The sequence below is a fragment of the Rhinichthys klamathensis genome, unplaced genomic scaffold (genome assembly GCF_029890125.1).
Source record: "Rhinichthys klamathensis goyatoka isolate OS25496 unplaced genomic scaffold, OSU_Roscu_1.1 h1tg000687l_1, whole genome shotgun sequence".
NCBI classification, from domain to species: Eukaryota; Metazoa; Chordata; class Actinopteri; order Cypriniformes; family Leuciscidae; genus Rhinichthys; species Rhinichthys klamathensis.
In genome coordinates, this window is record NW_026607115.1 from 462,203 (window position 1) to 486,522 (window position 24,320).

General features: G+C 39.8%; 1 protein-coding gene across 2 annotated transcripts in view; it reads left to right on the forward strand.

Moving 5' to 3' along the window:
* atrx (ATRX chromatin remodeler) overlaps nucleotides 1-19,290 on the forward strand; it is a 63,574-nt gene extending 44,284 nt beyond the window's left edge. For both annotated transcript variants that reach the window (XM_056242012.1, XM_056242013.1), the window contains exons 30-35: nucleotides 321-512; nucleotides 9,425-9,574; nucleotides 12,656-12,772; nucleotides 12,992-13,087; nucleotides 15,411-15,539; nucleotides 17,960-19,290. In XM_056242012.1, the coding sequence (XP_056097987.1) occupies nucleotides 321-512; nucleotides 9,425-9,574; nucleotides 12,656-12,772; nucleotides 12,992-13,087; nucleotides 15,411-15,539; nucleotides 17,960-18,184 (909 nt within the window). In that variant the 3' untranslated portion in view covers nucleotides 18,185-19,290. The remainder of the gene's footprint in view (nucleotides 1-320; nucleotides 513-9,424; nucleotides 9,575-12,655; nucleotides 12,773-12,991; nucleotides 13,088-15,410; nucleotides 15,540-17,959) is intronic.
* Nucleotides 19,291-24,320: the final 5,030 nt, after the last annotated feature.

The window sequence follows — 24,320 nt, forward strand, 5'->3', positions numbered from 1 at the left end:
TTCAGGGTTGGAGCTAAACTCTGTAGGACAGTGGCCCACCAGGACCGAAGTTGCCCATCCCTGGTATAGAGAGTTAGTTGAGAGACTCAACTAACACCAGTTGGATGATAACACGTTGCTAAGCCAGTAATACTTTTATATGCACTTGTTTTCTGATTCTGCAACAAGCTTGTCCAATATTTCCATCCAAGAGAGCATACAACATTCTGGGATTGCTTTATCTGCGAAGCATCACTGCATCTATTATGGCTACAAATGTTGCCTAATTGGGCCCATTACTTAGTCACTCATCAGATCTGTAATGTTTTTTGTTTCTAAAGGGAACCATGGAGGATAAGATCTATGACCGGCAGGTCACCAAACAGTCGCTGTCCTTCAGAGTTGTTGACCAACAGCAGATTGAACGTCACTTCACGATGAACGAACTGACGGAGCTCTACACATTTGAGCCCGACCTGCTGGACGATCCCTCTGAGAAGAAGAGCAAGCGGGCCACACCCATGTTGCCCAAGGTGAAAACCACTTCATTGTCTCCTTCTCCAACAGAAAACATATTGGTGTTATGTCTCAATTTGTCAAGTCAGATTAATTTGTATAGAGCTTTTCACAATATACACTGTTTCAAAGCAGGTTAATAGAAAATCATGATGCTAATGTTTATAATATCTTCATGCCTTGTAGTCGCGTTTAGCAGATCTACATTTTGCATTGATACAAGCAATCAAGCATTTGCTATATGGCTTTGCATGAGTGTACTGTATGAATGTGAATATCCAACTTTATACTTAAAGCTTGGCGATAATTGTGCGACAATATAAACAATCAAGCAATTTGCATCTGTGCTTTACAGTTGTTGTAACCCCAGTGAGATCTTGTGTTAAAAGTTACAAAATAGTTTTTTTTATGTCAGTCTGTGCTATATACATCTTAGCCAGTCACTGTTGTAAAGTGTGACCAAAGTCTTGGCTGTTTTAAGTCATCAGTGAGCATCCACCCTGACATCCCCATTTAGACACCAAATTAAAAGGATACAGCACATCTCAAATTAGACTTGCAGCTGGACAGAGGAGATAATGGACTGCTTATTCTGAGCAATCTCCAGGTAAATTTGGTAGTATGATTATAATGTGACAGAAACATTAGAAAGCAATCTTTTTTTCAACAAGCAAGTGTCAGTTTTTATCTGAACATCTTTCGCACATACCTTTGTTTCAATTTCTGTGCTCCTAATGGGTCTTCATTAGTCTGTTGTCTGAGCTTGTAGTCTCTGTCTTGAGCTTGATGCATGATTGATCCACGACTAGGGACGAAAGAAATGTTTCTACGATCCCCACAATCAGAGTCATGTGTGCACTCGGGCTGAAGTCGAATGCTCCTGGCCTGTTTTGTTCCATGCACGTTTCCTTTTGATGTTCTCAATGGATGAGACACTGTTATTTACTGGCTTCCAAACCATTCGGCATTTTTATGTTGGATGAGGATTGGAAGAAAAGTACTCTGCTCTTGTCTTAATAGTTTTGTCCCCTTTGTGCACCTGTGCTTAGAAACGCTCAGAGATAATGACAGGAGAGAACCCCTGAAGATTTTACAAGACCACATTGGCCTTCGATTGTGCATCTAATCTTTCACAACAGCTCGCAGCTGCACACAGCTACCTCTTGTGACCCTTGTTTACTGAAGGGCTTTATATTGCAGAACCGGTGATGCTGGGATCCTGTAATTGGAGGCAAAGGCATCTAGTACATGTCAAGTCACCTTTATTTATATAGCGCTTTTTACAATACAGATTGTTTCAAAGCAGCTTTACAGAGATAACAGGAATATAACGCAACAAAGTTTGTTTGCAGAAGAAAATAGCGTCACAGTCCAGCTTAAGTAAGTTCAGTGATGGTACATTTTTGTTGTAATAAATTTAGTTAATATATATATATATATATATATATATATGCCGCTCTGGAGAAAACAGTGATGTCATCGTCCAGCTTAGTTCAGTTCTCATATAATGGTGTCAATCCAGAGGCAGATAAATAATATCGTTGAAAATTAAACTAAATTAAATGCACCAAATGTGTCCAAAGCACACAGGAGCGTATCACAGAAGGGCTATGTTGGCTATACAACCCCCTCATCTCTCCGCTGAAGTCTCCCTGTTCTATCATAAGCTGTAGTTGATGTTTGAGAAGCTTGTTGTTCTTTATCAAGCTTTTAGTCGGAGATGAAGCCCACCCTTTGCACACAGCAGATGTCCACATTTGGCCACATGTGCACCAGAATGTAGCAAGTCAGCTGTTATGGATGGGAATCTGCGGCCTGTAATCGTCTGAAGATGAGTCAGTCATCCCTCAAAGCCTGTAGTCATATTTCTATTTCTCACAATCCCCTCGCCAAGTTTATGGAACACAGGAAATATTTCTAAACTTGGCAGACCTCTACCCATCGCCCTTTTCCTTACCTTGTGCATGTGTCTGTCAATGCCTTGATCCTTTTTTAATAAGCCAAAAGAATATGACATTTGCACTTTTTTGTAACCACTGTTACAAAACCACTTTGGACTGAGAACTAAGAGGTGTTGAACTATTAGCTAATATAATTTGAATAGCTAGGCTACAATTCTATTTGTACATTCTCAGTAACACTTAAAACCTTACAGTGACGACATCATTTTGACAATTTTCAATTAATCGTACATCACAAACTCATTTTAATTACCAAAAGTATAATATTTAGCTGCAGCCTCGCATGCAACCCAGTTACTACATTATCCCCCCCCTCCATTAAATGAATAATAAATAAAATTGTAACACATCATTTGGATTCTTTCTTAAAGAACAGTGGGAAGTAAATTCATTCAACTTTCCCACATTTTAAATGCATTGTAGTGTTTACTGCATTTAATCTCAATCATCATCATCATCATCACTTAATTTATAAAGTGCTTTCACATCAGCAGCAGCTGAACAAAGTGCTGTACATAAAGGCAGCAAAACATCAACCAAGACAAAAATAACAGTCACAATATCATAAAATAATAAACTGGGGTTGAAAATCTACCCAATAAAACTATATCAAAATAAAACAAGAGCAAATACTAGCAGATAGGATCAAGTCTCAGTTTGGGTTGAAGGCCAAAGTGTAGAAGTGAGTTTTAAAAATCGGTATTGAGGAAGCCTGACGAATGGTCAAAGGCATTCCATAATTTAGGAGCACAAACAGAGAAGGCCCTGTCTCCTCTGAGCTTCCGCTTGGATCCGGGGACGACCAGGAGCAACTGGTCAGCCGACCGGAGTGACCGGGAGGGAGTGTAGCGGTTGAGTAGCTGAGTTAAATAAGACGGGGCAAGACCATTTAAAACTTTAAAAGAAAACAAGAGGATTTTAAAATGGACTCTAAAATGCACAGGCAGCCAGTGAAGTGAAGCCAGGACGGGAGTGATGTGTTCTCTCTTTCGGGTTCCAGTCAAAACCCGTGCAGCAGCATTCTGGACTAGCTGCAGACGTGCGAGCAGGGATTGACTGAGTCCAAAATAAAGGGAATTACAGTAATCCAACAGTAAAGAAATAAAGGCATGGATTACGGTTTCTAACTGCTGCCTGGAAAGGAAAGGTTTCACCTTTACCAGCTTCCTTAGATGGAAAAAACTTAATTTGACTGTGGCATTGATTTGGCTATCCAGTTTAAAATCACTGTCCAGTCTAAAACCGAGATTTAAAACTGTCGGTTTAAGATACGAGGCTATAGGACCTAGCTCAACAGGGGGGGGGGGTCTCATATGAGCCACCAGGTCCAAACATTATCACCTCTGTTTTCTTTTCATTAAAATTTAAAAAGTTTAAGGCCATCCATTCTTTAATATCCTCCAGACATGCTAAAAGAGGTGTAATAGAACAGGTGTCGTGTCGCTTTAAGGGTACATAAATCTGGCAGTCGTCTGCATAAAAATGGAAAGAAATACCATGTTTTCTAAGAACAGACCCAAAAGGAAGCAGATACAATGAAAAAAGCAAGGGACGTAAAACTGAACCCTGGGGGACGCCACATGACAGCGGAGCAGCACGGGATTCAAACTCAGCCATTTGAACATGAAATGTTCTGTCAGACAGGTAGGATCTAAACCACTCCAGGACAGTGCCACAGAGGCCTACTTGGTGCTGTAACCTTGAGATTAGAATGCTGCGGTCTACAGTATCAAAGGCAGCGGTAAGGTCCAACAGGACCAGGATTACGTTATTGCTGGAGTCGCACGCCAAGAGGATGTCATTGCAGACCTTCAACAGTGCTGACTCCGTGCTGTGTAGGGTTTTACATCCAGATTGAAAAATTTCAAATAAACCCTGCTCATCAAGAAAAGACTTCAGTAATAAATACACAATTTTCTCCAAGATTTTAGATACAAATGGGAGTTTGGATATTGGCCTAAAATTATTCAGCACAGTAGGATCTAAACCAGGTTTCTTTATCAGGGGTGTCACTACAGCATGCTTAAAGTCTCAATCATTCAAGCCCATTACCAAAAAAAAACAAAAAAAAATGTTACCACTACCAAATATTGTTCGTAATAAAGATGATCCTCGGTGTACAATTTTAGAATTTAACCTAGGATGTTGTTTATATATTTCAGTTGTTGATTTAATAGTTTTTAATTTGGTAAAAGGGCTGGGGAAAAATAGCTCATGAAATAAACATAAAACGTCTAACCACATGTAATAGTTAGCTTGCCTGAGGCAGACATTTACTTGTCCACTGCTAATACGATTTTTGTTTGTTTGTATAAGTATTACACATTAAAATTCAAATGAAACCTGATAGTTAAGTTAACATTTCCTTAAAAGCCTCTAGGATACAGAGTATAAGCAATTCCCTCTGTTATAGTACACTATAAACTTACTCTGATCTAGCGATAGCAAAGCTCCCACCAGTTACTGCCCTGTTACTTTCCCCAGTGTTTCTGGGAACACTCCCCCACCCCCTCTCCATCTAAAGCACACATCCCGCTTCTGAACCTGTGTGCCGTTTCAGCTCACCCAAACATCATACCATCATGAAGGCCATCTGTTACGCTGATTCACTATTTAGTCTCTGAAGTTTTCAAAGGAACGCTGTAAACCTCCCCCGACCTGATGAACAGTCATTATTCCAAACCTCTTTTAGGATGTTCTTGTGCTTTTCAGAGGAACTAATTGGAGACAAAGGAAGCTAGCGGACTTCCACTCTAATGACAAAGAAGAGTGCTTTGGCCCAGACACAAGAGCCACCCAGCTTGGGGTCTGGCCCTGCCTCGGGCTCTTCGGAGGCCCTTTATAGAGCTGAGACCCTTGGGCAGACTCGAGTGACACGGTCGGGTCGGTGTGTGTACACTTCCCAAAAGTGGTCCATCGGTGGGAAAGTGGTAATTTGCTTTCGCTCAGGCTCCCCTGCCGACTGGCTCTCGTTGAGCAAAGGAACAGACTTTAGTTGGGGTAATTAGGTGCAGGAACCGGCCTTAATAAGTCCCCCAGATGTTCCTTAAATGAGTGGTTGCCTTCAACCCTCCATTTTTAGATATTTGCCCCAACTGGGATGAAAGACCTGAAGGTGTGAACTGCAGTGCGTTGTAGAAATTCTCACCTAAAAAGTCCTCCATTTAGTATACAGTTGAAAAGTTGTATAGGAAGATATTCCTGACGGACATCTGACATACGGTCCTGTGCCAAACATCAAGAGCTCTGCAGACGCAGACTGTTTATATCAGGGCACTGAGGTTATGTGTATAATTTGTGTGCAGCTGTAGAGTACGTTTTGCCTGGCTAAGGTTAGGTATTACAAATATCTCAATCCTTCACATTCCTTGAGTCTCTTGCCCCGGACCCCTTGGTTTCTTTGGTTTGTGCACCTGCATGTCAAACGTAGTGTCTTGTGAAATCTGAGGCACGCATTAGACTCTTCACTTTAAAATGCTAGGTAAGATTTTTGTTCGCATGGATGCCCATTTTCAGATCACAAAGGTCAAGTTGCACTTTTTTTTCCCTTCTTTTTTTAAAATCTGAACAGGACATCTATAGTTTAACAAAAACACTTTTCCCGTTTCTTTAGCTGTAGCCTGTCTTACAGTCTAAAAAGCATACAGCAGAAGTTTATAGCTGTGGTAATGAGTGAAATAAAACCGTGTTTGTGAATATGGATTGCATAAGGTGGCATGATCAAAAACCTTGAGAGGCAATTGGGCTGAAATAGCTGTAAATGTGCTGAAAATTTAGTAGGAAGCCAAATGGCAAGAAAAATGACCTTGTGCCTTTGAACCTGATTGCATTTTTCACACCAGCAGCATTCATCTGGGACTGTGTCTTAAGTAAATCGCCTTTTGTTTGCCAAGTCGTAAATGTATGTAGTTGAGCAGAGCTCTTCAAGTTTATTTTAATGTTCTGTTTCACAGGCAGTGATTTGGGAGCCGTGTCTTTGTTTCAGCTTTCTATTTTAGGAAAACCTGTGAGAAACATACTTACTGCTGTCAGCCTTTAATTGATAGCTGTTCAAGCCAATTTATAAAATGTCATGCAGAGAGCAAACAAGCTGTCAAGTAATGCATTAAGAGTGCTACTGTTCAGGCAAAACCGAAGACCATTTTGCCAGAAAGGTCTTTGCATAACAGATTATGAGTAGAACTGGCCAACATGTACGATTGAAATGGTGCACAATTAGACATATGATGCAAGTCGCCCAACGAAAGGTCAATAAATTGTTCATTACTGAATTGTGCCAAGTGCCAAGACACAACCAGTTCTGTCAGTAATATCGATTTACGCTGAAATGTATGTGATTGGTGCAACTTCGAACTCAGTTGCTCAGTGTATCTACATTAAAAATGTTTCTTTTGTCACATTTAAAGCTGGATAGGACACATTTTTTCCAGCTAGTGAGAGAATTACACATTAATAGTTCAAACGAAACTTGTATGTCGGTTTACTCCAAGCTTTGTTATTATTGTCATGGGGGTCAACAATCTGTTTTCAAAAGGATGCATGGACAACAGCACAAAAAATTCAAAGACTCACAAGGAAATGATTTGTGTGTTTGTGAAGTGAAAAGGCGCTGTGTTCAGACACGGGCAGATCGACTGCTCCTCACCTGGGGCTGTATTTATCCTTGCAGAAGTCTGGCTCAAGCACCTCCATGCTTTGATCAAAAGCAAAAAAAAAAGCTTCCTCCCCCCGTTTCACTTCCTGTGGGATCCCAACTCCCAATTTCCCTGAGAAAAGAAAAAAATCTGCAGTCTGCTGATTCCCCCATTCCCCCACCCAACCTATTCCACATCCATGCATGGAGTAAAACGATATCCTTTTCCTAAGCCGTCATTATGCGCGGGGTTAGCTCACATTATGACAATGCAGGAGTTCTTGTTACCGTCATTAGTGCCTTTAGTCGAGATGCACATGTAGGGCAGGTTACGGAGACGGGCGAGACCACCCGCGGAGCTCCAGCCTGGAGATTAATCAGGAATCCCAGAATGCCTTGCTTCACTGTCATTTGACCCAGCGGCTCTGTGACCCATTTACCCGGCGGCTCAAAATTGGACAATGTTCAGATAAGCTCAGGCCCGGGTCGGACCTCTGTGTTTGAAATGTGCTCAAACAACAGCTTCATCATCATCGGGTTGTCTTTCGCTCTGCACACTTTCAACAAGAGGTCATCTTTTCCATTGGGTCTTTTTCACAGTTGTGATGTAGAAGGGGTTTCTCACATGGCAGCATCCAGCCATGTTTTAATTTAGCCACTTAGCCAGAAATTACCATCATAGGCCAGGCCTGGCGTGATTATGCTTGCTTTCGCCACATGTTTTTATTTTCCGGCTATCGAAGCCATTTACCGAAAAGCCTTGATGTGGATGGATCTGTAGCTGCGCTCTCCATTACACTCCGCCGTAATGCAGAAAGCATGGCTCTGTTATTGGTACCTGTCTTACTGCTGTTATCTTTCTTCCTTGAAATAAACCTTGATCTGGTTATTCATGATACGCTCTTCGGAGGATGATTGAGGTTTTCTCACTTCATTCCTTAGATTCGGTTTATCCAAACCTTTTCTGTAGCAATTTAGTAATCAGTCCTACATTTGGCTTTTTCTCTTTGAACGTTAGTCACGATTATGATTAATTTAGTTTTTGTTTAATTTTGTTTGTTGTTGCTGCTGCTCAATCGGGTGACGACGTAACTATAACGCGCGTGTTTTATTCGCATATGGTTGGGATCCAGCAGTACACTGGAGATGTTTCCAGATCTTGAGGACCTTTTTAATGTAAAGGCAAGACAAAGAAAAGCAAACAATAGCTGTAGAGTAATTTTAAACCGTGTTTGTAAGAGGCCTGGATGTGGATTATGCGCCACTCAGGTATTGTTTTCAATAACAGTGTAGTCATGGATACCAGAGTTGCATGCAAGTTATTTTAAATGTCCTATTTTGAACATTTGGCTGGAGGCTGTTTCTTTTTTAATTTTAGCTTTGTAGTGCAAACGAACTGCTGTTTATTTATATTAAAGAGCGTGTGTTATGAAAACATACTGTAACTTTCGGAGCTCAAAACTTGTCCAAAAGTAGACTCGTTATATATGATGTAAAAAAAATGACTCATTCATTTACTTGATGACAAAAAGTACATGACTGTCCACGTGCACTAGTGAGGTAGTGGTGTATATTTTCTTCCATATTGTGATGTAAATCTAAGTGTAACGGATTTTCGAAAAATAAAAAATGTAGGGCGGGACATGGTTCTGGTGCTGGATTGTTGATTGGATGTTGAGATGTGGGCATGGCATTCAAACGAGGTTAAAACAAGAAACATGGACAAATCGTTCACAATAAGATCTATAACTATAATAAATAATAATCTATAACATTTACAAAATAGATGGGGTGAATTTTCAGAAACGTTAATTTATTGTTATAAATGGATTACAAAACACATTGGATCATTTTTCAGATCAGCAAATAGTTCAAAGGCAAGTGAAAAGTGGGTAAAAAAATAAGATCAAACACTAATTACAAGCATGGATAAATGCAATATAACAAAGTTACGAATAAAGTAAAGTTTAACAGTAGTATTCAGGTACAGAAATGATTAAATGGAAAATAACACTGCGTAGTGTTCACTATATAAATTAAATCTAGATGAATCTTTAAGCTGTCTTTTGTTGTTTTGATTAACATAAATGACATAAACAGCAGCAGGTATTTATATTTATAGATTATAGCACAGATGCAATATAATGAGACACATCCAAATTTATTTCTCAACTGTTTACTTTCACTTAGCACATAACCGACTGTGTTTACGTGAATACTAGCCAAGACGTTTAACCCACTAATTGTATGTTTATATCAATAATCGTGGTAAATTATTATCTGTGTGTGTGTGTATTGATGTAGGATGTTGACCCATCTCTTTCTCCTGTCCCAGGATCCTGTCCTTGCAGAACTGCTTCACAGTTACAAAGATCAGATCGTCGGCTACCACGAGCATGACTCTTTGCTGGACCACAAGGAGGAAGAGGCACTGAGTGAGGAAGATCGCAAGGCAGCGTGGACCGAATACGAGGCCGAGAAGACGGTGTGTAGCCACACAAACCCTTTACTGTTATATAAATGTAACGATAAAAGATATCATCTAATACCTGCAGATCAGTCAGCAAATGTGTTAGATTTTAGGCATGTTACTAAGTTGTTGTTTTTTTACTCGTCTATCTGTATCTGTCCATTACTGATAGCAGTTTAAGAATTTTTGGTGAGGTATTATTTCTCTAGTTATGGACTGCAACTCTCAAATAATAATTTATTAAAATTAAAAGTTATATCATCATAGGAAATTAACAAAAAAATGCCCATTTTAGTAATGGACACATTACCATGAGAGAGGTCTAACTGTTTACATATGTGCTTACTAGGGCTGTCAAATTATTAATCACGATTAATCACATCCAAAATAAAAGTTTTTTTACATAATATATGTGGGTGCACTGTGTAAAATTATTTTGTATATATATATATAAATACACACACATGCATGTATATTTAAGAAAAAAATATAATATATAAAATATTCATATTTATATATAATATAAATTATATATAAATCTATATACAGTATATACATGAAAATATTTCTTAAATATATACAAGCATGTGTGTGTATTTATATATATATAAAATAATTATACACAATGCACCCACATATATTATGTAAAAAAAAAAACTTTTATTTTGGATGTGATTAATCACGATTAATCATTTGACAGCCCTAGTGCTTACATAAAAGTTTTCAAAAGTATTGCTCCTTGTAAAAATAAAGCTATTTTTATAGCTACATAAAGGCATTGAGAGCTACCAAAAAGCCTTGTTGCTTGCAAGAGTGGTAACAGTTCTTCCTGAACCCATTGAAGCACAGCTTTCCTGAAGTGTCTAGTTGTTCAGAGGGTCAAATCATAATCATAACCCTTACATAAACATAGTGAAACCTGCTTGTCTGATGGCTGAGAGTCTGTGTCCTTTTATAGCCAGTCCTGGAATCCTTTCTGGGATTCAAACAATCGGAGTCGTTGTCCCCAGTTCAGAGACTCAGGTCAGCCGCTCATTACTGGGAGAGAAATGACTTGTAGCCATGTGGGACTCTGACTCTAGTTGAATTATATCACAAGTGCCTTCTCCTCATTTCTGATTTACTGTAATGTTTCCTTTTCAAAATCAGAACAACATCTAGACTGATTTCCCTCTGGAAACGCTACTTCAAAGATCTTCAAAAACTACTTCAAACTAGAAAAAAAGCTTCTTTTTTCAAGTTCTGCTGAAAGAAGATGAGATGCGATGTAATCGCAAACATTGACATAAATGCACATAGACCTACAGTTAAAAAACCACAGACTGAATCTGCTCCTTTTCATGAGTATTTAAGCAGTAAAAATGACCAAAATGCACATCCCAAGTATTGCAATAAAAAGACCACATGGAAACCGCATACATGGAAAATATCACTGTAATTTTAGTGCCCAACACAGGAGCTGTTATACCTGTGGCTCTCAGCTGTTACACTGAGCATTGAGAGTGCAGACATGAGTTTTGATTTGTGTGTGTGTAATTCATACCATATTGACACGCACATTCAGCTCTACATGTGATCCGTCTCCTAAATTTCATGTTATTTTTTGGCAAGATGTTTTAAATATGCTTGAATCCGAGTAATTTCATCAGTGAATCACTTGGCAAAAGAATTCACCTGCTTTTGATCATCCCGCTACACTACAGTCATTTGTGTATTTTGAGATTGACGAGTTTTGTCTAATTTGGTTGCTGAAAATCATTACCAATGTCAGAGCCGTTAAGGTGGATTTTAAGCAGTCACTTGCAGTGATTAGAGAACCCTATCGAGTTCTGCTCATGATTTAGTTGAAAACAGCCATTCGGTGAGCGTCACATTTTGAAAGCAGATTAAAAGAGCGTCAGTTTAGATGTGTGAGTGTCTGTGGTGCAGCTGTGATCCTCTCTGCCGAACACCTGCCTGTGCCAGGTCTGAACACCGGACACTCAGCCGTGGAGTGTGTTTACGAGCTGCGCGCACCGAAGACCCAATTAGAGAGCGGGATCGGCCGCATCTGCCTCGGTAGTTCATTTACACACAAACACAGCCATCCTGCTGACCTTAGCGAGGGGAACGCTGTGTTTAGAGCCGTAAGACAAACACAGCTTGGGCAGGACCCTAACAGAGGTTCACATGGGTGCACATCAGGATTTTTTGGATCCTCCAGTGATTTATTGGCTATGAATAATAGTTCGCCGTGCGTCTTCGCCAGATCCAAATCATGTCTAAAGTCGCAAATCAAGTGGAAAACACCATTCTAAAAAAAAAAAATTGTGACGCTTTGATTACCCTACAACAGTGTGATGGACTGCTGACGTATCTGTCAGGCCGAACCCGATTTGAAGATCGTTTATAATTGGGATAGTTCTGTGTGACCTCATCTCATTAAATTAACAGATGAGGTACAAGTACAAGGTGCTGAAAGTGCTTGAAGTACTTGCATTTGACTTTTTTAAATTTAAGTCCTGGAAAACCCTTTAAAAAAAAAATATATATATATATATATATATATAGAGGTGCTTGAATTATTGAAGGACTATATATGAAATTAGTGTTTAATTTTTTCTATGAAACAATATTTTCATTCAAAATTAATGTTGCAGCCTGTCTGATAAAGATATAAAGACATTTCGCATGACTACGAATGTGATATTGCTCATATAAATATTCAAGTATATGATACAGCTTTCATTCATCCGGTTGATCATTATTCATGGAAAAAAAATCAGTTTGAAATAAGGAAAGCGGTATCTTTGTCATAGTATCCTTTCAATAGTTAGTGTTGCCACAGTCATTGCATACTTTGCATATGCTGCACTTTATTTGTACCATTTTGTTTTATTAGTATATTTTTATTTATCGGTCTACCTTTTCTTTTTTTTTCTTTTTTTTAAAAGAAAATAAAGGTATTAAGTGAGATCTCTGATTGTATATTCCTTGAAAACCAAACAAAGTAGTGCTTGAAAGTCCTGGAATTAAATTTTTCAGTATCTGTACGAACCCTGAATTAAGTTTGTCTGGTTCTGTTGGACTGATGGACCCGCTCTGCTGTTGTTTCAGGGTCTGTCCATGCGTTTCAACCAGCAGGCCTATGCTCAAATGGGCGTGGGAGCATCAAACTCCTACTTCCCCTTCAACGTGGCCGCCTTGGCCTCCATGAGCAACCAACAGTTGGAGGTAAGTAATGAGCCCCACATGCACGTTTCACATTCCTTCAGCCGGCAGCTAATTGTGACATGCGTCCTCAGGCAGCGACATTTGGCGTCGCGCTCTGCCAGCTGCTATTTATGTATGCTAGTTATCTCTGTGAAAATATCAAATTCAGCGTTTGTTTTAATCTTGCCTAGTGTGTTCTTTGTTTCTTCTCACACTTGATTCTTTCCCTCTCTGCTCAAGGATTTGATTAACCAGGGCAGGCAGAAAGTGTTGGAGGCCACTAGCGCTCTGAAGTCAGTGCCTCGGGAACCACTGGAGGACATCATCGCGCAGGTGGTGAGTGACGGGAGGAGGGCGAGTCGCTGCGTTCAGGCACTTCATCCGAAAGGCTGCACATAAAGGCTCCGATATACTCACGGCAAAGTTATTTTCGTTCCTCTCTGAGGGGTAAAGAGGAGTTTGTATATACCCTATTCCACTCTACAGATAAAGCATTGTGGAAATTTCGTTTCGTGTACCAACCCCGAAGTGATCAAATTAAATTAAATTCCGTATCAAAATTTATAGGTAAGACGAGTAGTTTGTTTAGGTATGGTTTGTAGGGAATTACACACCTGCGCACATATATTCAAACGCACATAACTATAGAATCAACTCTTAATGCGCATGTGAACGCCGTCAGCGTTTATCACAGGTTCAGTTTAAAGTCTGTTTAGAGAGAACGGTGTCGTCTTAGCGGCCCCTAATTTAATAACTAATGATCATTTCCCCGGAAGTGAATCAATCAAAACTAACTTTAGCTGGAAAATAATATTTATTCAAGAACCGCCATAAAACCAAACCGATCTCCGTTACCTTAAATTATATTAAGTTTATCTCTGTAAAGCTGCTTTGAAACAATCTACATCATTAAAAGCGCTATATAAATGAGGATGACTTGACTTGACTATATCCTTAGCGAACATGTTTAGATGTAAATATGCGCTCGCCGCTTTCCTCTCAATAACAAAATAAAAACGCAAGAAAAATCACAGCAGTAAGAAAGCATCTGATCATAGCGACGTGGATATTTTTGTAATTCGGCACTTTATACAAAAGATTGCTTTAAAGCAAGCAGCCTTACAGAATTAAACATTTAAAAAAGTGTCACTAGCTGCGTTTACATGGACAATTATTATCGGATTGACGGCTCAATCGGACTAAAAACCCTTCATGTAAACACCTTCACGATCCGATTGAGCTCGATCCGATTGAGATTTCGATCGGATTGAAAGGGGTGGTTTATTCCTTTTGTAATCTGATCGAGAGAACATGTAAACACTTGATCGGATTGAAAACCGAAACTAAAAGGACTGCGCAAGTGCACTGACGCTGAAATAGCGTAATTACGTATGACGCACGGAACGAGCTGTTCTTCCTGTTGAATAAAGTGAATATAAATGAGTGTTCCGTTATTAAAAAATTCTCGTTTTACTCAGCGTCTGTGAAGTGAAGCAGGACAACGTCCCACCAGTGCTTGTTTCAGATTATCATCCATGGACGACTGGTTTTGGGCGCGGGGTTTTACTGCGTGATCAATATAAGCAGCACAGCAGACTTAATATTTATCCGTCTCCTCTATTGGTTCTTTATTAAAACAAATAAAGAACCAATAGAGGAGAATAGTTATGCGCGAACAGCGGCATATTCGTGCAGTGTGCGCATGTCAAAAAATCTATTCCGATTTGAATCTTGTGACATATAAACGCGCACATCAACCCGATTACTTTATTTATCGTTCATGTAAACACCATGTTCGTATTCATCAATCGGATTGATTTCATTCCGATTGAACCATGTAAACGCAGCTAGTGTCTCTCAGCTTGAAGTGCAACTTCAATTTCTACTATGAAGCGGCTCACCAATGTGTTCATGTTTTTACTCGCGTCTGACCTCGACAGAATGAACAGAAGAAATAAACCGCAACGTCTTTCTATGTCAGAGCCACACCTACTTATTATGTAATCGCCACAAAAGTTTCTAGAAAGTTCACTTTGGCAAGCTGTTTCAAACTCCAGAAACGAACTTGGTTTTGGCCGGATTTTGTTCGAAATGACATCACTCCGCATAAGGTATATCGGGGCCTTAACAGTGCAGGTCCAGGTTTGCTTCTGTAGGCCATTGAGACGGATGCATATCACACTTTCCCTGACAATAGTGAAAATTTATGTTAACATTTGTAAACATATCCAAACCGACTTACATTTTCTTGGCAGTTGGTGTTTGCCGAGGCAAGAACCACTTTGTGGTTAAAAAAAAAAAAACTCTGATATGATAAAACATATCAGTCCATAGACTTACATTGAAGGATGAACTCAAGTCATATTTGGAGACCAGATTATTATAGAGACTTGTGGATGGACTCTTTGTACCTTGCAACCACTTAGAACACCTTAGCAACTGCATTACAAGGAGCCACAACTTGGTGCAAGTCTTGTAGGGGCAAAACCTACACTTTTTTGAGGCTCTTGACTCTGTGGGTTGCTGTGTCATCAGTATTATTAAGCTTGTGTTGGACTGAGTTCTGAGTTCTCACTGCTAAATGTGTTTGTGTGTGTGATTGTGTAAGTGTTTGTTTGTTGAGGTCTACAGGATGTAACAGGTGTGTTGTTTTTGGCAGTGGAAGGAGAATCCGAGTTTACCGGAGGCCCAGGTCCAGTCCATGGCTCTTGGGAGGCAGGCCGGCTACGAGCTGGAAGTCAAACACAGGGAGGCTATTTACCGTGATGTCCTCGGCAAGCAACAAACTGTACGTTTGCTCTCTTCTCAATGTTTCCGTGACATCATCTGCTCTTCTTGTGTTTAAGTGACATGAACGTTTGAACCTAAATAGAATGAAATGGCACTTTTACTACTGGGACACCCTGTGTACCACTTTCCCAGCCTATTTCACATTGCACAGAGGCAACTTGTTTTCTCCATTCGTCAAAAATAGTTAAATATGAGGTGTGAATTAATTTAGGGTCCCTACGAATCCTTAAAAAGTCTCAGTCTTAAAATCAGAGAAAAATTCAGAAAAAAATCTCAATGTTTGATCTAATTTAAGGCTATGAAGAGTCTTAGATGTGCAAGGGCACATGAAGTGTGCCATTTGGGACAAGGGCCTAAATTATAGTGTTGTAATATATCCTAAATGGTTGTATTTGCTCTCCCTCATTGCTTTGAATGAGCAGCTGGCAGTAGTAAATTGTAGGCCTTTCAAAATAAGAGTCCCATTATATTTCAAGCAAGTCCTGAATTATATTTATTATGTTTACCCTGAGGGTACCCATTTACCCTTTTTTTTTACCTTTTATAAAGGGCTTTTTTTTAACCTTATTAAAATGAATGCTTCATCTTTAATTTCAAATTCTTAAAATTGATCAATAAATTTAATTAGAATAATAAGACACTATAAGGCTGTTACCAATGAAATTAAATCACTTACTCTGAAAAAATTACAACTGCATTAAATAATGTTAAGAGATTGTTTTAAATATTTTTTTAAATATACAAATAAGAAATGTTGGAAATAATGGTACTTTTAAACATGAAACTAAACCGCAAGTAGGTGGCGGCAGGTGACCGTCATTAATTCAAACGATTCGTTCAAATGGCAGAATGAGGCAGTTGTGACTTAATATTTACTAGTTTATTGAACCGTTGTATGAAATCAGTCACATTTTCAATCGTGATGGTATTCTGGAAAACGGCACTCTTGGTCGTTTGATGTTTCTTAACTGTATTATATATGTTAACTATAAAAAAAGAATATTTTCCGCAGTATGTTAACAGTTTCTGTGAGTGTTGTTTCCATTTCTCCTCGAGAGGCTGCGTGAGCCTCAACAGCGCAACCTTGTTACCATCATTATACACTATTATCCACCACCAATCGCCACTTACACCATATGTAATAAAAAACAGTCATTCTCTTGGTTTGATAGAAACACGTTATTTTTTTGTTATTGATGTTTTAATCAGGCTTGTCCGAAATTATAATTATTTCACTTGCCCCCTTTCCAAAAAAATCCATTCGTCCCGGACAAGTGTTAATGTCAAGCTCTGCAAATGTAACCAAAGAACGCGTGGTTTGTTTGTGGACGGGTAATGTAGTAGCATAGTCATCGTTCGTTCAGCTCAGAAGAAAAGCCCCAGTTTTGATAATATGATGTTATGATGAACCATATGCCTTTTTCCACTGACTTTCTATGATGTTCAAAGTGTTTCTAATAATGCTGAGATGGCGAACAGGAACATGATTTGTGTGACATTAGCCGCTTTCCGACCGGAGGGACTTTTGCAGTTCCTAGAACCTAACGTTCCTATAACCTTTTTTTTCGCGTGTTCCGACCGGACTAAGTTGGGGATTTTTTAGTTCCTCAGACCGTAGTTCCTATAACTCTTTCAGTACCTAGTCTAGAGCGAGGACTTTTTTAGTTCCCTTTCCTTAGGTCTACGTTGATTGGTTCAACTTATAAGTCACGCCCACTAAGTCACGCCCACTGTCAACACATTTTCTTCACTGTCTGTTGCAAGTTGCAATTCGCCTATGTAGGCTATGCTAACTCATAACTTAAGACAAACATAACGCATTCAACCAGCTAATTGCTAATGCTTGCTAAACTTACCCGTCGTTTTGTTTGCCTCCTGCGCTCTGCTCTTCTATCTTCTTCCATCATATTACTTAAGATCATATTACGCTGGAGCCTTCGTCTTCTGTGTTTCTCTGTACAGAACTCAAGATCTTTAAACGCCGCAGTTCGTACTCCGTTATTAAGGTCCCGGCAAGGCAGAACAGGAACATTCCGATAGCCTCCTCCACGCTGGTTTGTTGTTGTTGTATGTGGCGCCGCCGCCGTGCTTGCGTCACTCCCTTACCCCTCCTACCAGTTCCTATGGCCACTTGGCCAGTGCGAACGCAAACAGCAAAACCGAATTTGGGGGAGAGTAGTTCTTAGAACTGTTTAGAAGTGGACAGTTCCTATAACTAAGTTCCTGTAACTACTTGGTCGGAAAGCGGCTATTAGCAACACTTTATTAGCTGTTTGGTAACGTAGTCAAGCCTAAACCTAATCATATTAATTACAGTTATGTGTCTGACGTTATCAAGAGCTTTGTTTTATGTATCGCTCTCTGCATAGCATGACTTGCTTAACAAATGAGTAACATCCAGTCCCGGTCTCCCTCCAGCTGATGATGTACGTGCAGAAGGTGGTGGCCAACCGTAAGGTGCAGGAGCAGCAGATGGCCCTGGCGAGACAGGGGATGCTCCTCAACCAGCTGGCCATGCAGAACGGCCTCTCGGCCCCCATGAACCAGATGGACCTGCTGGGCTTGTACCAGCAGCTCGGGGCGCTCCAGGGCCTGCCCTCCTCTCAGCTGGGCAAGAACCCGGGCCCGTCCAAGGGCCTGTAGACGAGGCCTCGCTGAACACACAGCTGGACTGACACAGCCAGGACACCTACGTGAGCTCCTCGCCCATGACAAAAGGGCACCCTGGGACTTTGTTTAAGGGGTTTTTGGCAGTGCAGTTTGTCATTTTGTGTATATAGCCTTAATGTTATTCAAGATCTTTTTTTTTCTTTCTCTCACGTATTTAAAGATTAAAGAAGATATTCTCCCCCAAATGCTTTTAGGCATTGCAAGTTTTTTTGTTTTCCCTTGAAATAAGGGCTGTGCATATATGAATAATTATATTGCAAGGAAAACGGCGTGATTGAAGAGGGACCATAGCGGTTCTGTTCAATAACCATAGACAAGATTTCACCCCGTAAAAACTCTCAGCGTTAATATCTTCCTAGTAGTGGATTGTCATCGGTACTGTGATAGCCAGTGCGCCAGAGACACTGCAGCGGACACCTTAAATGTAACGTCAAATCAAATGGCCTTATATCAAGCAGCTAGATCTCTTCTAACGTTTTAAAACCCCCTTTTCTAATCTGCTTTTAGGTATTTAAAATCGTTGTTGCTAATCATGCTATGGAATGTCTGTGTTGTTAAAACTGCTTGCTGAATTCCTCCGGACTTTTGTAACATCAAACTTCTCGTTGTAGTGTTGCCTAGCATATTGTTGTGAGTACTGTTCATAATTTCTCTTTCTGTTGTTTATTTTATTTTTAATTTTTTGTTTTGTTTTTTCTGTTTCTCTCCCCGCTTGGTTTGGGTTTGTGCCCGAGTTGGCGTCTGGAAGGTGTTGGGTACATGTTTGTGTGGTTTAACCTGTTCTGATGATGATGATGAAATGATAATGCCTAACACTTTCCTTAGGTTAGTGCTAGGGCTGTATTGATCTGTTCTTGGGCACATCTCCACTTCGGATACTAAATTAGATGTTTTTCATTGGCAAACATAAGCCCTTTGATATCCACAGGGTGTCGTTCAGAAATGTAGAGGAACTTTTTTCCCTGCTGAAAATGTTCAAATGTTAGCATATACACCAACAGTTTCTGCCATTAATATGATCTGCTACTTAGTATTTAATATCACATTTAAATAAAGTGACCAAAAGGATGTTACATTCAGGTCTTGCTTGTGGGTTGTCGTTTTTTTTTTTTTGCTGCGGTGGGCAATTTCTGCACTACCTTGGTTGGGCACAATGAATTAGCAAAAATGATGGTCTGTGAAAACCTAGTATTTCCTAAATGTTCCTTAGGTTGAATATAAATCATTCTAGATTTTTTTTTGTCATGAAAAAAAATTCTCTGCAATTGCAATAGCTATTATTAAAATGGATCTAATGATCATGACGACAACGAAAGTCTTAAAAATGTGTAGGTGTGGATGATGTGGGAACCCTGAAATATTTGAAAAGTCCCCCTGTGGTGAAAATCAAGCGTTTAATGTCGTTTATATGTGTCTATGTGGTGTTTTTAATATGCTTTAAGACAAACCATGTGCAGATTCATAAGTCGACAGCATTGCTGAGTATTTTATCCTTAAAACTGCAGTGAACCAAAGACACGGTTTGAAATCGCTGGTGTTTCTGACGTCACAAACGACCTTGTAACCAATCAGATCAACGTGCCGGCGGGCTTTAGCATATCATTAACAGCTAACTAGCAGGGGAGTCTCGAGAGATGCCAGGTTATCCCGATGTATTTTTCTGTTGATACTGTATGAAAAATCGGGTACATTTAGCAATATAACAGGTGAATTATGTATAGAGTATATTATGTTATGAACTTTATGGCTTTGTCCACTGAGATGGTGAATGGTACATAGTTTGTGTGACATTAGTTGTGTCCAACGTTGTAGAGTGATACATAAAACGCTTTACCATTCTGATACATCGACTTGTAGACGAGCCTACACGAGTGAGTGGAGGCGGGGCTCATTTACATGTACTATGGGTCACTTATACTAAAAGAAGCAAGGGTGTCGAGTTACATTCAAGCTATTTTAAGGCATGAATAATTTTTTACAGGAAAACATGTTATTTTGGTGAAACATTTTAAACTTTTAGATCCATCTGCAATCCGCCACGTCGAACGTATCCGCCATCTTGGAACAGTTAACATGAGACTGTTCTTCACTCACACTAACAAATCAATACATTTTCATTGTAAATATCTCTACATTGTGCAGCCTATGGCTGTAAAAACCACTGAGCTGATGAACTATAACCTCTCAGAGGTGAAAATGTGCTGGTTTGGGTTTTTATGTATTACTCAATATGCAATATCCATTTTCAGAATCATCACAATAATGTTAAACTAAATGCTGTGGAAACCATCTCAATGTCTATCTATATAGATATTCTTACATGTAAATGTATATGGGTTGCAGATGCACAGTCAACTTGCTCTTGAGTGTCACAGACTGGATTTGACCGTCCCGATATGGCGGCCAGCTAACGTATAGCAGCCCATAGTGCAGGGGTAGGCAAGTTCGGTCCTAGAGCCGCTGTCCTGCAGAGTTTGGCTCCAACACTGAAAAAAACCTCTCCCGCCTATAGCCTTAGTAATCCTGAAGACATTGATTAGCTTGTTCAGGTGTGTTTGATTAGGGTTGGAACTAAATTCTGCAGGACAGCGGCTCTCTAGGACCGAACTTGCCTACCCCTTCCATAGTGTATAGTATAGTTGCAGCTGTCACTTGATTGACTGCAAAATTGGGTGCTTGGGTGGTAATAATCAAAATGAACACACACAAACTATATATATATATATATATATATATATATACACACACACACAGTATATTGGCCATCTTGAATTTTAGACATTGGTTTTAAGGGAAGTAAAGGAGCTTATTTTTGGGACAGATGTATACTGGCTAAACCAGGGCTCTTTAATTGCAGTCCTGCAGAGTTTAGGTCCAACCCAAATTCAACACACCTGAACAAGCTAATCGAGGTGTTCGGGACTACTAGAAAGGCACAGGCAGGTGTGTTTGAGAGGAGGAGCCCTGCACTCGACGTGCCACACCCGTCCCATGACTGCAGCAATGCAGTTGACAGTCAAATATCTTCTGTGAATGAGTAAACGGATGAGACCGTACTGAATGAGCACAATAGCACATTTCAGATGCGCTTTCTCTAGACAGCTGTTTTCACACCCTGAGAAGCCTTCGCCTCTCGTACACCCCGATCTACCCCTTCAGTCTTTCATCTGCTGTCTTTTCTACTGCTTGCTATTATTTTCATTTCTTTAGCAGCCAGGTTTTTTTTTTCTCCCCCCTCTTTTCCATTGGCCCCCTCAAGCCCACGTCTCCCTCCCGAGGGGAGCTTGCATTCACAGCTTGCAGAAAGCTGCCAAAAGGGAAACATTACAACTATTGCAGATGTTGAAATGTTGATCCCATCCTTGGTATGCCCAGATTACCACTCGGCTAACTTTGCAGCACCATGCGGGCAGCTGTTCCCCAATGTTAAAACCTCCTTCCGTTCACATGAATATGCAGCATACGCTTCGTATCTGAAAGTATTAGAGCGTGTTGGCAGCAAGGCTAACAATTGATCATCTGAGCGGAGCTGAGCCAAGGATGTTGTCAGGCATCGGTGATGGGTGGGGTTGTGAATGTTTGTTAGTTCCATCCAAATTGTTCTTTTCTGATTATAAGGGTCGACTGAAACCCTATATAGTCCATTCAGCGCAACATCAGTGCTAGTCCAAATCTTCATGGGAGTCATTCACAATGGGAGTTTTGTGTTGCTGTGATTTACAAAGCATCGGATTAATCATAAATAAAAAACAAACAGTTCTAGGCACGTTATCATTAATATTGCTGTGGTGCCGACTTTTCAACAGGTTTGACGCCCACCAATGCAACACATTCTCTTGTATTGTTTCGCTTTCTGTAGGGCGTTGATTTATGCCTCTACAGACTGCTTAGGGAAAACTTTCCCACAGGTTTCCTGAGCCAAGAGCTGTCTTTTTACATCATCAGCTAACATCCACGTCTCTGGAGAGCTGGATTATTCTGTGAATGCTGCTGTGATGTTCTGGAATTTACGCTGTACTAGATTGCAACATTGATCGACTCCCGCTAGTGTGCTGAACACCCCTGACATGAAGGTATCAAATGTGTTGTACTTTGAAGACAACATGAAATCAGAATTCACTCTACCTACTTGACGACATGTTTGTCTTTGTAATCTTTCAGCAAAACATAACTTGCTCCTCCTCTGATGAAATGCCACACACAGTTTTACTTGCAAAACGGATGACATAATAGATAGAAGTACAATGGTTTGTGAATGCCGTATCATGTTGACTAGATACGGCTAGTGATCTCATAGTGCCTTAAAACTGTGAGAAAAGTGGTGTTTAAAGGGATAGTTCGGCCAAAAATGATATTTAACCCATGCATTACTCACCCTCAAGCCGTTCGAGGTGCATATGTCAATCTTGTTTCAGACGAACACATTTTCAGTTATTTTAGAAAATGTCTTAGACCCTTCAGTGGATATAATGTGAAGCAATGGGGTCCACCACCTTCAAGTCCCAAAATGTGCATACATCCTTCACAAAAGTAATCCATCCGGCTCCAGGGGGATAAACGAATGCCTTCTGAGGGTAATCCGTGCGGTTTTGTCGTAAAAGTATACATATTTAAAACGTTATAAATGAAAATATCGGACTTCCGGCAACGATCGACGCGCGTTCACGGGTGATTTGTTTTGCTCTGCTCTCTGGCTGCGCTGGCGCGTTCGTTCTACGTCACGCCGGTTCCTACGCTACGTCATACCTCGTACGCCGACTTCCATCACCCGTGAACGCGCGTCGATCGTTGCCGGAAGTCAGATATTTTCATTTATAACGTTTTAAATATGTATATTTAAATGTCTCCCCCTGGAGCCGGATGGATTACTTTTGTGAAGGATGTATGCACATTTTGGGACTTGAAGGTGGTGGACCCCATTGCTTCACATTATATCCACTGAAGGGTCTAAGACATTTTCTAAAATAACTGAAAATGTGTTCGTCTGAAACAAGATTGACATATGCATCTCGAATGGCTTGAGGGTGAGTAATGCATGGGTTAAATATCATTTTTGGCCGAACTATCCCTTTAATAGCAAAAATGACCATTCAAGCTAGAATGGTGCCCTCGTTTAATGCTTAACTGAAGCTAAACCATCATAGAAGTCAAACTCAATCAGCTCAGTGTTTCTCAGATTTTAATTGGTACAGAGAATCCTTGCAAATATGGTCAATGACAATAAACAATAGCAGGACAATTTTATTGTCAGTCATTCAGATCAAATGGTTTAGCCCTTCTGTATATTTCAGTAGAATCTACAGTTCCAATAACTTCAAGTTCATTACAAAATAGAGCCTTTGAAATAAATAAATAGATTTATATATAGATTTATAATTATACTTTATATGTTGAAAATAAATATTTTGTACATCTTATAAATAGGTTTGTCCATATTTACATGTCTTTCACTTACATTTTAGTAATGTTCCTGACAACCTGAACATTATAAGTCACTCTTTGTCAAATGACCAAAGCCTCTACCGAACCCTTCAGGAAGCAGCATGCATTTTCTCCGCTTGCTTTGAAAGTGGTTAGTTGTGTTTGCTGTTTCTACCAAATTTGTACGGTTTGACCTCTCCCGAACCTTCAAAAGAAGCAGACAGAAGACGTAAAGATAACGATCTATGTAAGCCTCTCTAATGTTTTACATGAAGAAAATGGTGTTTGTTTCCATTATTATAAAGCCTTAATAGTTTTTTCCACAATCTCACAATTTATCCGTTCAAAATTGATATTGTTTCAGTAGAAGCTGGTCACTGTTCTTCAAAGCGTCTTTCTCTTTTTAAGTGCCCTTAATGCTATATTTAATTTGAAAAGCTCTTGCTTTGCATTCGTCCTACAGGGAAGTCGGGGTAACTCCCCGTGTCCATCTTCTTGCTAAGTGCCGCGTCATGACCTTTCAACGTGAGATCCGCCCCAGAGTTTTATGTTTACAGTCACAGGTGGTTTGACTTCCTGTGCTCAGTTGCTCAATAAATTTAGTTTTAGACCATAGTTTTTTTTTTTCCAGTGAGAAAATGGCCAAAATGTGGTTCACTTTACAAAAAGTGTGGCTCACACAATGACT